The sequence below is a fragment of the Saccostrea echinata genome, unplaced genomic scaffold (assembly GCF_033153115.1).
Source record: "Saccostrea echinata isolate AGI-Se365-2 ecotype Australia unplaced genomic scaffold, CSIRO_AGI_Sech_v1 ptg000054l, whole genome shotgun sequence".
In the NCBI taxonomy this organism is placed as follows: domain Eukaryota; kingdom Metazoa; phylum Mollusca; class Bivalvia; order Ostreida; family Ostreidae; genus Saccostrea; species Saccostrea echinata.
This window is the reverse complement of record NW_026889803.1, coordinates 63,854,314-63,868,906: the sequence shown is the minus strand read 5'-3', so window position 1 is coordinate 63,868,906 and position 14,593 is coordinate 63,854,314. Positions and strand designations below refer to the sequence as shown.

The following is a 14,593-nucleotide window of genomic DNA, read 5'->3' as shown; positions in this document are numbered from 1 at the left end:
AACAGTTGATGATGACTTACAACACTAGATTTTAGGGTGTATTGATATACCAGTATATCACAATGCACAAATAAAAAATGTACTGTACTGTACAAAAATTGTATACCTGTGTATCACAATATATAACAATTTAAACAATATGTGCTATTTCTTTTTAGTTCGACCTCATAAAAGTGATTTTCTTTATTTAATTATGCTGCTTTTATTGTGTTCAGAACTTATTAACTAAAATGTTTCATAATGTATTTGTGAACTGAAGAGATAATCTGCACCTTTTATCCTTTCACATTATGATGGAGAACCTCCCACCTCAGAAAAGAGACACAAATTATATAAATGATTATGTGAAGTTTCGCAACATGTATCATGATACAGTCCCAATGTATATTTTGGAGGAATTTACCATTGACCCGCTTATAAGTCAGAATGGTATGTTGCCAGAATCTGTTGCCAGTTTTAGATCGGTATTCTATTGTTTTTACATGTGTTTAAAAGTATGTTCTGGAATATGACATCTATCGTTTATGATATTTTATCAATAATTTAAGCAAAAATAAGATCATTTTTATTTGAAAACACTTATTTTCTGCGTTAAAAAATCTGATGATTTAAGTTCACACCTGTATAAGCAATTAGCAGTGGGGTTTTTACAAAATTATGAAATTTCATCTTCCTCTTCCTGAAAAAATGATGTATCTAGCACTTGTTTATAAGGTGGACAAACAGTTTTTGTCAAAAATTTTAACTCCCTAAAATCTGACTTGCATGTGAGTACATAGAGTATTAAATCTATTAATGGATATCTAAGAATTATTTTTTTTTAAAAAGTTTTCTTATGTGGCTTTTTTTTTCCTTTGCTTTTTTATCATAGCAACTCATTGATTACTATAAATTTTGGGAATAGGGGAAAAAAAAAGTTATCCAGAAAGCAACTTTCTCCTTGAAAATAATCCAGTTAAAAACATGAAATGTGGCAGCTTTTTCTCAGATGATGTGGCCAGAGAACCTTAAGATTCTGTTGTTGTTGTTGTATAACTATTGCATATTTTTGACTCTGATGAACTTTAAGTTACATAAAGGTCATTAGACTTATGGAACAATTTGTCCTCAGTTTGTTTCCAAACCAGTAAAAAGATGATAAAGGTTTTGCTTTATGATGTTACAACATACGTTCTGTAGGCTAATATCTTTCATTGCTGAAAATAGTTGTGTAAGTTGATATCATACCCAAAATGTAAGTTATAGCTATATTGACAATGTGTACTTCTTACATGTAAACATATTATTACTATATTATACTCCTGGATTACAATCATGTTACATGTAATGGGAAACAATGCTGTATTATATGACACTTTAACTTTTCCTATTTACAATCTGACATCAGGAATTTCCTCCCACTCTCTGCTGAGTTCACACGTGTAAATGATCCTCCTAACAATGCAGTAAATGTGGAATGAGGGAAAATTTAAACTTTTTAAATTCATCCGTACATGCAAAATTATTTTTGATAATATTGAAAAACAAAATTCATTGATTTGTTTTGAATTGTCATTTGCTGTAATGAAATTCAAAAAAGATAAAAACACTGTTTCCAAAAATTGAAGAGGGAAAATGGCCATATTGTGTAAAGGGGGGTAACTTTGATGAAAAACATAAATGAGACATAAAGGAGGTAACTTCCAATCAGAAAAGATTAATTTATATTAAGTGAATGAACACATGGGAGAGATCTTTTTGATGAGGATTTAGGGTTAGATCTCTTAATCTTCCCATTAATAACATTTTAATTCAGAGTGGAATGTCTTGTGGTTACAGAAAAATTATAAAATATTTAGAGGTAAATACTAGGAAACTTAATAGACACAGTTTATGTTGATGTGAAAAAAAGAAATCTAATAACTTTTGGATACAGAACAAATTCTAACACTTAAAAATAATAACTACCAAGGAAATGTTTCAACTAATTTAAGTGTAGAAGTTCTATCAGCTTGAAATTTATTACTGCAATTTCATTCAGGAAATAAAAACAAAAACTCGTAACATGTATAGAAAATGACATAGTTTGAGTTGGACAAAAATATTTCAAGTCATTCTTGTTAAGAGGGATGATTTTTTTGTCTCGTATGACAGAAATACTTTTACTTCATTTATTAGTAAGTTATGTAATTTACCAAAACAGGGGGGAAAAAAATATTTGTTTGGTTATGCAGCCCCCAGTGAGGATCGAACTCACGACCCCTGGTTTACAAGACCAGTGCTCTAACCACTGAGCTATGGAGGCTTACATGTAGACGGTATACAGTAATCCGCCTTTCAAGCTACGACTGACTGTTTGTTCGCTGTATTGATTAAATGGTGTATATGATTCATTGCCTCACTATGCCTTAACAAGAGCCCATTGTATAGCAGTCATGCCATAGGCTATTTTTAGCCACTATTGTGATAAGAGATTTACCTTTACCTGTATGAATACTGTGAACTTATATTTATATACACTCCTGAACACAGGTATTAAAGGCAAACCAGCTGATAATTGGCTGCCTAGTAGTCTATACAGGAATTACTTGTGGGAGAGTTGAAGTGCCCCTATAGCTCAGTGGTTAGAGCACTGGTCTCGTAAACCAGGGGTCGTGAGTTCGACTCTCACTGGGGGCAGAACTTATTTTTCATTTTTTTTTTATTATTTTCATTTTGGGCATTTATTATAACATAATATTTCAGGGAATTATCCAGAATTGATGGAAAATAAATAACAATGCCCTGTATTTGTTCAGTGAAGTGTAGCCTTTCTTTTGTCAGTTGTTGGGAGAAATATAGACTTGCTCAAGTCTCTATGTTTTTTTTTAAATTAATTAAATAATTCTTTGTTCATTTTGTCTTGTTGTCCTCTGCTCTCTGTCATAGTTAAATATTATCAAACATAGATAAAAAGTATGAAAAGAGAGAACTAAAACATGGAGACTTGAGCAAGCCTAAGAGAAATAGTAGCAGATGGATTAAATTATCTTTGACAAGGTCATTGATTGTACTGCACCATTAAATCAGTGATTATGAAAATTAAGCATATGAGTTAGTTAATGAATGTGGGGAGGCTGTGCAGTTCGTTTATGTTAACTGATAAACTGACAAGAGATTCAGTTGATTTTCTAAGAACATCCCCAATTTCCTTTGTCAATCAGAATGTGTAGAAATTACCTGGACCTGACTTTATATGTTTAATAATTCCAGACCTAAGGGAGCCTATGGAGTGCCTTTACAGTATGAGAGAAGTTTCCGATGGAAGCTTGGACAGTTCCGATACCTGTGTACCTCCAACGCTCTCCCAGGCCATGTCAAAATCACAGTGTCCAGGGATAATCTATTTGAAGATTCATTTCAGCAGGTATCTTAGACATGATGATATCTCTCATAGCAATTATACATTAAAAGTGTTATAAAATTCTGTTTCTGAAAGTTACATCCAGTACATCATTAGCTCCAGGAACAAACACAGGAAATGTCAGTTATCTCTATATGCTTCCTGTATATAGTTCTCTGAGTATGCAACACATTTATCCAGATGGTAGAAAGTTTACAAAATAAAATATTACCAGATGTTAGTTGAAGCAAGTTCTTGTATTCATGTCTTTGCATTTGAAAAAAAAAAAAAATCTGCTTTTTGCACTGCTGAGTAAACTAATTGCTTACAGAAGTACGAGGGTTGTAACCTGGTTGTCCCAAAATTCCGTAGACTGAGCCCATATTTTTTACAAAAATGAACGTATCTTTGTAAAATTTTCTTGGTGGATGAAGTATGTTATTGGTTGGTAAATTACGAAGTTTTAACACGATTGTTTGAAAACAATTTGAGATATTACAATTTCAGTATTTCCATTCCTTAACACCCAGAGCAATCTCCGACGTCAAAAAAGATACACTTAACGTCACCAATTTTGACTGGGGTGGATATACTTATTACAAGAATCAAGTCCTTTACTTCAATATAAAGATTGTAGAAATAAATGAAAAATATCATAATTGCTATGATATAAATTAACATTAGAAAATACAAACAAAGTATGTACATGCATATGTATCCAATAATAATGATTTTAAAAGCCCCATGTCTCTAAGGGTTTTTCCCCTATGTCTTCGCAAATGGAGTTGCAAAAATGTCACTTTGACAACGATTTCTTGCCCCTCTCTTCGGCTTGTTTCTTATTAAGTTTAGCTTTTTCACATACTTGGACAATTTTGATATAATAAGGACCGGAATACATTTCTATGCGTACCAGACATTTATAACTTCTGCATTTCTGTAGGAGTGAATCCAAGTTAGAACATTTGATCAGAGTCTAGTGTGCCACCGTTTTCATCGCAACCGCCATTTTTCAACAAGTCAGATTTTAAACCGGTGCATTTAAAATGTTATAAAATTCATATTAATCAAGTCATATGCCACAGAATTGGAGGAGAGGTAGTTATCAATGCAATATCAATAATTTTTATTTCTATTTTCATAATTCTTTGTATTAACTACCTTTTCGTAAAATTTTAAATATCATATATCGATTTTTAATTGCAATTTATGGGTACTGCGCCGCCTTCTTGCACCAGACACTGAAATATTGTATTTAAATAGGGTTTAAATGTGTAACTGGTCAATATTTGTCCATAAATGTATGGGATATTATTAGTTTTATGTATGTACAAAGTTTCATTAATGTATGACATCGGGTTCCTACAAAACCATGCTTGTCTATGGAATTTTGGGACAACCCTCGTGTGTACTCTAGAATTGATGGGTAGCTATAAACAATAACTGAGATCTTGTGTTGGCAGATAATGAGACTACAGCCTTTTGATTTGAGGAGGAGACTATACATTATATTTAAGGGAGAGGAGGGCTTAGATTATGGTGGCGTGGCAAGGTAAGCTAGATATAGGGACTCCTATTTGTGGGTCCTCTAATGCACTGTATAACCTCTCTTTTAAACAAATTTCATAGGTTTTCTTTAAAGATTATTGATAAACTTAAGTTAATTACAATCACAATTTATGTCCATTCGTAGTATGACATTGATATAAATTACTTGCTGAGTTTAATAGCTAAAATAAGCTGAGACTTCGAGGCTTTCAAAAAGTTTAGAAACAGGCAGTACTTTTTTTCAAAAATAGGAGGTACCTTGTGTAAGTGATTTTAATTTAAAATGTTATCAATTTTTTTCCAAGGAATATTTTGGCCAGTACACTTATGATAACAGCTGTGTAAATGTACCAGGTACTGGCACATTTTGAAAGGCCTGAACTTGCAGAAAAAATGTTTCAGACTAATTAATTTTGAGATAAAAAGATATTAAAATGCTGGTATTGTTTTGCAGAGAATGGTTTTTCCACCTGTCACATGATGTTCTGAACCCTATGTACTGTCTGTTTGAGTATGCCAGCACTAATAACTACTGTCTACAGATCAATCCAGCCTCGAGTGTTAACCCTGATCACCTGGTATACTTCAGGTTCATCGGCAGGTTCATTGCCATGGTAAATACCCTGTCTGTGTCTTTTCAGACTTTTACTGGATTATTTTTATTATATAGAAATCTTCTGTTCATTAGTTGTATTTCTTAGAGGAAGAAAAAAAAGGATCTTATAAAAATGCTTAAACTGATTGTTTTAGAGCTGAGAAAAAAAGATTATGCTTCAATGGACTGTAGAATGTTGATTTTTTCATGTAAGAGAGCAAGAAAAATTACTGGATTTCATGATAAAAATCATCTTCTGTTTTCTAGGCACTTTATCATGGAAAGTTTATAGACAGTGGGTTTACACTACCCTTCTACAAGAGAATGTTAAGCAAAAAATTATATCTTAAGGATATAGAAACGATAGACCCCGAGTTTTACAACTCTTTAGTATGGATAAGGTATGGTATATATTATACTGCTACTCTCTTAATATTTCTCATCTTCTCCACTGCTTGGCAATTCAGATATATACTGTTTAAAACGAATTTTTAGCAACCATCTAATTTTGGCATTATTAGCGAGAGTCTTGACAATGCTAAAAATAAATGTCACTAATTCAGTCACATATTGTCCATGAAAATGAAAAGTTATCCTCAAGATCGCTAACAAATTAATTAAGCTAATAATTTTTAGGATAAAATCATTAAATTTGCCGATTGCTGAAATAACTTGTTGTAAGGCAATTCATTTACTTGTCTGTTTTGAGTACCTTGATAGAATACTCACAATGCTTGCATATATTCATTAAGTAATAAGCTAAATCAGGGAATTTATGTCCTCGCATAAGGACAAAAGTTTATGAGAGATAATAAAAACAAATTGTAGCAAAAAATGTTTGTGACATTTACCTTTGACCTTCACCTCAAAATCAGCAGGGTTTGTGTTTATGAGAGAGACTATATTGATATGAACCATTTCATTTTAACTTTCTGGCCTCAAGATAAATGTCTTTTGTAAGAGTCATCACCTAAATTTTCATTGCTAAAGCTAAAAGAGAAGTTAACACCTAATTTTCATTGCAAAAGCTAAAAGAAAAGTTATCACCTCAAACCATTTTATGCAATATGTCAGACATTAGGGAGTTATGATATAAAATTTCATTGCAAAAGCTAAAGATATTTCAGAGATATCATCTGGAAACTAAGACATTACAGATGGACTGACAGACATACAGATGAATGGACAGTCAAATTAATATCCCCCATTTTTTAGGGAAAGCAGAGGACAATAGAATAGGAAAGCCGTTTGAGAATGTACTGAATGTGACTTAATATTCTAACTGTCTGTATTATTTATGTAACAGGCTGTAATTTTGATTCCAGGGATAATGACATCGAGGAATGTGGACTTGAGTTGTACTTTACTGCTGACTTTGAGATCTTGGGTAAAGTAGAACAACACGATCTGAAAGAGGGGGGTTCTGACATCAAAGTCACGGAGGAAAACAAAGAGGAATATATAGAGTAAGAGGAATATTGTCACCTTATGATTTATGTTGTCAGCCATGTAGATTGAGGATGGTATTATAAGAAATATTGGAGTTGGTCAGAAAATTGTACAGTCAAACCTGTCATAGAAGCCACTTGTATTTAGCGACTTCCTGTCATATGCAACCATTAAATTTCCTCCTGAGAAATTTTCATTATATTTTACCTGCATTCAGCAGCTCCCTGTTTAAATTGACAAACGGTCATCATTTTTCTGTCCTAAAGCAGTTTAAGTCCCTGAATTTAGTGACTTTCAGGGCTGATTTTAGTAACAAAAAAATAGAATGCTTACTTTTACCTCTCCTCCCAGTTGGCAAAACAGTACACATAAAAGGAATATTTCACAGTGTAATTTGGTATCACATAGAAACTTATAAATATAAGAAGCATATTAAAAGTAACTGTAGATCAACTCCGAAATATGATTTAGAGTAGTGTATGTTTGTGCATAAAAAAACCTTGATTTTTCTTAATGATAATTGTAGTGTTTTGATTATCTATTACATGTATTTTGATTTTCTTTGAAAAAAATCACTCCTGATGCAGTTAGGAATAAGTATTAATTTGTACAAATAATTATGGAATGTGTTTTACTTATCAAGAAGAGTTAATACATTCAAAACTATGATTAAGGACAGGAAACAGGAAAACAAGTACCTGCATTTATATTTATTTATTCATGGATATGATTCCCTGCTTTAATAGACTACCTGTCATATGTGACCATATTAGAATTTCCCTTAATACTGAATGTCCCTTAATACAGCTTTGACTGTACTCTGTTTTGACTGTGTGAAAATCAATGTTTTACTTTGTGTTGGTAGCTTGATGACGAATTGGCGCTTCTCTCGTGGGGTGGAGGAGCAGAGCAAGGCATTCTTGGATGGCTTCAGTGAGGTGGTGCCCTTACAGTGGCTACAGTACTTTGATGAGAGAGAGCTGGAGGTATGTTAGCTTAATTTTCTATGCATAAGAAACAGAACAGATTTTACAAGGATCACAATAACACATAGCTGACTGTTGTGGAGTGCAGGTTGCCTAACTTCTATTTTTACACATTTTATTGATACTTCATGTTATTAATTTTAAGAAATGAAACTGAACAGACTGTTTCTTAATTTTTCTTCAAAAATTCTTGTGTTAAATAACTTCTCTCAAACTCATTTCGATTGTGTTCTTTAAATAATGATGCAAGTTATCAATGATTTGAACTTTACAGCTTTGTTCTGGTTCATAAAATGTGAATAAATTATTCTTTTAAAATTTGATTTTGGATTGAGAAAATGCCCATTGATGTGTATATTAAAGTTGAAAACTTTGTATTGTGGTAAAAGTCTTCACAGAATATAGTTGGAGTTGACTCCCCTTAACAGAGTTGTGTTTGCTTTGTTAGTTGATGCTGTGTGGTATGCAGGAGATAGATGTTGATGACTGGGAAAGGAACACAATATACAGGCATTACCAAAGAAACTCCAAACAGGTTGTCTGGTTCTGGAAGGTAAGAATTCACTGGTGGATCCAAAGGGGTGGACCTGATAGTTTGTTACCAATGGGATATTTTACAAAAACATCTTGTTTTGAGATGGGATTTATTTCATGTCCATATGTATTGTAGAAGTCTTTGGTGATGTATTTTTAAAAAAATCTTTTCATACTTGGCTGTCGGAACTAGGCAATTATTTCTTGGTTAAAAGTATCAAATATTTGATGAAAATTCTAGGAAATTTGGAAACTGTGCTAATTTTCACCCTTCTTTAACTGTTTTTGCATGATTTGGTATATATTCAATGCTAGATTTTAATGGGGTTTTTAATGAAAAATTATCATATTAAATGAGGGCCATATTTGGTTCTTAAAATGCTACAATGTTTTCTCTTTAAATTTCAGTTTGTAAGGGATATTGACAATGAGAAGAAGATTCGTTTACTGCAGTTTGTCACAGGAACGTGTCGACTACCTGTTGGAGGCTTTGCAGAACTAATGGGTAATCAGCTTTCAACTTCATGCTCTTACTTTATCAAAAGAGATTTTTTCAAATGTTTAAAGAATTAAAAAAATACATTGATTCCCCAATATCATCACCTCTGTTTCTTTTCAAATTTCCTCTGTCACATATTACACAACACATTATTTCCCTTGTGATACCATATTTGAAACATACAGTACTTTTCACTTTTTAAGACAAGAATGTAAGTTTTCATAAATGAGTACCAGAATCTGTGTCCTACAAACAGAGAGTGTAAGTGGATATCTAACTAGAGGTTCTAATTGTTTTTCAGGGAGTAATGGACCACAGAGATTCTGTATAGAGAAGGTTGGCAAGGAAACCTGGTTACCTAGGAGTCACACATGCTTTAACAGACTAGACTTACCTCCTTATAGAAGTTATGAACAATTATTTGAAAAATTAACAATGGCCATTGAAGAGACTGAAGGCTTTGGACAGGAATAGACATGATTTAAATATGGAGACAGTCTTTCAGATTATACCTGGACCTTAAGGACCATCGATCACAATGATGGAGAATTTTAAGATGATCTGTGATCCCCTTTTTCCCATTTCTGTCCTTGACATTATTTTTTGAATGGTTATTTGTTGTGGAAATTTTTCATTTCTTTTGCTAAAATAATGATTTTTAGTAATACATGTATTTCATTTGATTTTAATTTTTATTGCTGGAAAAATTCTGTTTCAATGAGAAGTGTAGGTTTTTTTTGTAGTGAGTTAAAGTGAATATACTTTGTTTTTATGTAATTATTATGCTGTAGATTCCTGAAAGACTCTTCATTTACTTGAGTTAAGATTGTTTATCTATGTTAAATTGTAAGAATTTATGATATATGATAGAGTTAACTTAAGTAAAGAAACACAGGGCAATGATTTATGATAGAGATAATTTAAGTAAAACCAAAATTCAATTCACTTCTCATGAAATATACAAGAATAAATTTTCTGCTTTTGACGAAAAGGAATCTACAGTATTGCAGTCATTTTTTTTAAAATTGATAAAAATCTTACCGGTATTTTTTTTAGGGTTTATAAGAAACCATGAATATATATGGCATGTAGTTGACTGTGAGTCATTTATAAAACATTGTTAATCATGGATGCATGTGTTCTGTGTGTGACTTGGATCCCAGGCCTTTGGAAGGGGGAATATTAATGTCTGAGGAGGAAGTCTTAGCTTAGTTTTGTTTATTGTCTGGGATTTTCCTTAGACCTTTTTATTTGCAAATGGAGCATTTTATAAATGTTCCAAATTATTGACTGTGATAGGTCAGAAACCATACAGATGGTCTTTATATAACAAAATTATTTTTTTGCTTACTTTCAAGAAAAAATGTACAAAAAAAAGTTTGACAGTGGTCTAGCATATTCCTAGGTCTGTGTTCTCAAGAAAAGCAGAAATTTAGTGATAGAATCCTTAAGATCATGGATAGCTGAATTCTTTTTGTTATGATTTGTTCAGTTTAAATCCACAGTAAATACGGATTAGTGTATGACGGAACATGTTAACTTTTTCAGTATTTCTGCATGTGGTGTCTGGGTATCTGTTTTTAGGCATTCTTAAGAAGCTTTGTCCCATTAAAAGAAGGAATCATGAAGTGTATCTGGCACACTCATTCCAGTAACAGGAGAGGGCTGATAGAGGAGGCATTGTGCCTGCTGCCTCAACTTAAATTGTGTTAGCCTTAAGTATGATAAAGAACTGTTAAAATTAATGTTGATGATATTTTGCCATAAATGTCACACATATTTATTTTGTATTAAGATTGATATGATTTGCAGTTTAAGTTAAAATTAGAAAGACAAGTTATCTACCCTTGGTACTCCAAGATAATGCAAGATACAAGTTATATGTTGTGTATTCTCTCACACCTCCCCTCCCAGTGTAATAAATTATTTATCTCATTGCAATCGGCTTGAAACATGCATTGTAAGTCTTCCTTGGAATAAAAAATGATTTTTGTTGAAGATGAATTTACGAATTAAATTTCAAAATCCTACAGAGACATATTTAAAATATTAGCATTATATAAAGTTGTATGTCATGTTATATGATACATATCCATCTACAGTAGCCAGAGAATCATAGGACCACATACCCTTACAATTTGGTTTTTTTTTTGTTTTGGTTTTTTTGTCTAAGCATGGATGTGTTCCGATCTTGTTGCAATTGCATTAAAATTTGTTGTGACCTGTTATTATTTGTAATGCAATATTGTCCATTTTCTTTGAATGAGTTGATGTAAAAATGTATTCCATTATTTATTACAGACGTTGTTACCAAGGCACAAAACATCTCCATATTAACACTGAGAAAATACACATCAGTTTATTGTTGGAAGAGTGATCTTTCTTGTTGAACTTGTTTGTGTATTTGAGCATATAGTCACAGTGAATATTGATAGTACATATACAGATATATCAATAATCTTTCTCTGAATACAGCGTGTGTTTGCTTTCTTCTGATTTCCCAACATTTTGACCTTCTATCATTCTAACATGTATTGTTTTTATGATATGTAAAATATTGATTAAAACGATAGGAAAAATTGTTATCAGCAGAAGGTCAGTCATATAAAATAACGAAATCTACTGTTGCTGTTGTTTTTTGTGTATAGAGAAAATATAACAAATCCTGGATATATGTGTACTGATAAGAAAACTTGCTCTGTCTGAATTTTCTGAGTGGATGGGGAATTCAAGAGTAAATGAATATATATGACATATATATTGTATCAGCAAGAGAAAGAAGCCCTTGCAAACAAAGGTACTAGTACTATTCTGTGTACTAGCATGAATGATGTACCATGGATACATTCTCCCAGATCTGCTTGATGCATCATCTATATTTTCTGGATGGTTAAAGTGTTCAAAGCAGTTCCATTCCTAAGCAGATTTTTAAAAAAATCTAACCTCGATGTGAAGTATAGATATTCCAAGGCCACATTCTAGCTTTGGATCTGAATTTTTTTGATGATTAATTAAAGATATTATAATGATTTGGGTTATATGGATATTGGCTGGGATAGCTAGTGGTTAGAGTGCCAGGGACCTGGACTGATATGTGGTCCAGCCACAAATTTTCCCCTTAAATATTTTGGTGCCCCTGGACTTGTTTGTGAAAGTCCTTACATGAGCTAAAATCCACGTTGTGTGTCTTCTAGGAGTCCTGACATAAACTAAAGAACCTGGGTTATGTGTCTTCCAGCGGGAAGACAAGGAGGGAGGAATGTAGTGGCTTGGGATATATGGACCATGGTTATCAGCTTTGATAGTTAGTTTGAACCACCTGATTAGAAATGCAAGACAGTAAACTCATGTAGGGACCCTTCAATGATCAAGACTATGCTTTAAATGTAGGGAACACCAGCAGTTTTTTTATGCCCCCATAATCGAGGAATCAGCAGGGGCATAGTTCTTGCCCTGTCCATCCATCTAGCTGTCTGTCTGTCTGCAAAAACTTTAACCTTGTCCATAACTTTTGATTGGTTGGAGCTATGGCTTTCATATTTCACATGTGTATTCCTTGTGACAAGACCTTCCTTTGGGTACCAACATATTTGACCTCTTGACCTTGGAGTTTGACCCACTTGCAAAAATTTACCCTACTTTAACCTTGACAACCACTTTTGAACTGTTGGTGCTGGGACTCTTATATTTCACGTGTATTCATTGTGACAAGACCTTACCATGTGTGTCAATATTTTTGACCTTGACTTTAGAGTTTGACCCACTTTTAAAAAAATTTAACCTTGGCCATAACTTTTGAACAGTAGGTACAAGGACTTTGAAATTTCACAGGTATATTCCTTGTGACAAGACCTTCATTGGGATTTCAACAATGTCAACCTTGAACTTAGAGTTTGCCTACTTTTGAAAAACTTTAACCTTCACCAAACTTTTGAACAGTTGGTGCTAGGGCTTTTATATTTTGCATGTGCATTTCTTATGAAATTCACCTGCACCTATTAATTTTGACCCCTTGACCATGGAGTTTGACTCCCTTTTAGAAAATATAAACCTTGACCGTAACTTTTGAATGGTTGGTGCTTGGACTTTCATATTTACCAGGAATATCCATTGACACAGGTCCTTTCTTAGGGTTACAACATTTTTTATCTCTTGACCTTGGAGTTGGACTTGCATTTGAGAAACTTTAACCTTCACCATAAGCTGCCATACGGGGACATCAGTGTTTCATAAACACATCTTGTTTTTTTTTGTCAGCGCTTCGCAAAAACTTAGGACAAAGAATTGAGTATTTTTTCCCAACAAGAAAATTTCCATCATTTTATCAGATTGTTCATTGCAACTGTTTTACTAAATTGTGAATAGAAAAATTTAAAAATATCAATCAAGTTGACCTCATATGGCACCAAGAGATGTAACACAGGTGACTGAGGGTGTTAATAGACAGATTGACCGCAAATCTTAATTCTCATTTAGTCTGGATGATGAGACACAAGGGATTAAGAAAAGATTAAGGTCTGCTATAAATGAGCTAAAAATTGTCAAACCTTTCCTACATACCAATGAACAACACAGATATTTGTGTAAAATGTATGCCTTTTTTTTTTTTTATTACAATGTACAGCATTTCTCTATATTCCGGATTTATCTTAAAAAGAGAGTTACCACCACCATCCTAGAATATTAAATTGAACCAATCATATAACTTTACCAAACTGCCATTCATATAATAAACAACAGAACACCAGTTTAATTTTAATGATTTTTATTAACATGTTTTTTTTTTTGGTTTATTTTGTCATCAGTATTTAATAACATGAAATGCATTAAAGAAAAATCTGCATGTAACAATGACATATAAAACAAATGAATGAGGAATTTTAAAGGGGGTCTATGTATTGCTGCTTTTTTTTTCAGTTTTTCCTTCTTCAGAGTTTAGTCTTAGAAGTACACAGATGTTCTGTTCCACCAATGTCTCACTCCACTTCTCCTCTTGAGTTGCGTATGTAATATAAAAACAAGGATCAAATTCCCCTAAAAATATCCCAGGAAAGTGATTTGTCAATTTGCTATTTAATGAATGGGACTTCATATTTCTTTTAAAATTGGACAAATCATTTCTCCACATGAAAGTTGACAAAATACCCACTCTATAATTGTCAAAATGGCTGTACATTATCTCCCATTACACAACATTAAATAAAAATGCCTTTTTACAAAACGGAACAATGTTCATATATTCACACTATAAAACTGGTTAACTATCCAAAATGGCACAATCATATAATCCAGTATCAGGTCTAAAGTATTTTATACTCTTCTTTTTGACACCTGGAGACCTTTCTTACACAAATTACCATCATTTAAAGATATTTACATATCATTCATAAATTAAAGCATTACATATAGTAACAAGATGTATAAATCAGATTTATTCTGATTCAAGTTTCTGCATGCAACTTATTTAAATCAATGGACACCAAAAATAATTCTTTTCTGAAATAAGGTTAAGTACAAACTTTAAATCAAAAGATACTTTTATCTTTTTTTTTTTTCCATTATGTATTGCCATGATTAAAATACACAACCCAGATTTCTTTGGTGACTCAACCTGAAATTAA

The 14,593-nt window shown here is 32.5% G+C and overlaps 1 protein-coding gene and 2 non-coding genes across 6 annotated transcripts in view; 2 read left to right on the top strand and 1 right to left on the bottom strand.

Annotated features, from left to right (window-relative positions):
* Window positions 1-11,594, top strand: part of LOC133172014 (E3 ubiquitin-protein ligase Su(dx)-like) — a 35,745-nt gene extending 24,151 nt beyond the window's left edge. For 3 of the 4 annotated variants that reach the window (XR_009718898.1, XR_009718897.1, XR_009718896.1), the window contains 10 exons: window positions 3,232-3,385; window positions 4,825-4,913; window positions 5,364-5,523; window positions 5,772-5,905; window positions 6,830-6,970; window positions 7,819-7,939; window positions 8,388-8,492; window positions 8,882-8,978; window positions 9,274-9,818; window positions 9,855-11,594. Coding sequence is in view for 1 of the 4 variants with exons in the window: in XM_061306817.1 (XP_061162801.1) it covers window positions 3,232-3,385; window positions 4,825-4,913; window positions 5,364-5,523; window positions 5,772-5,905; window positions 6,830-6,970; window positions 7,819-7,939; window positions 8,388-8,492; window positions 8,882-8,978; window positions 9,274-9,446 (1,174 nt within the window). In the remaining 3 variants the exon portion in view is untranslated. Of the gene's footprint in view, window positions 1-3,231; window positions 3,386-4,824; window positions 4,914-5,363; window positions 5,524-5,771; window positions 5,906-6,829; window positions 6,971-7,818; window positions 7,940-8,387; window positions 8,493-8,881; window positions 8,979-9,273 lie in introns of all 4 variants that reach the window. The other variant, XM_061306817.1, reaches the window with a different exon arrangement.
* Trnat-ugu (transfer RNA threonine (anticodon UGU)) lies at window positions 2,212-2,284 on the bottom strand. Its single transcript has one exon. It is a non-coding gene; the product is annotated as a tRNA-Thr (tRNA).
* On the top strand, window positions 2,586-2,658 carry Trnat-cgu (transfer RNA threonine (anticodon CGU)). The gene has a single exon. It is a non-coding gene; the product is annotated as a tRNA-Thr (tRNA).
* Window positions 11,595-14,593: the final 2,999 nt, after the last annotated feature.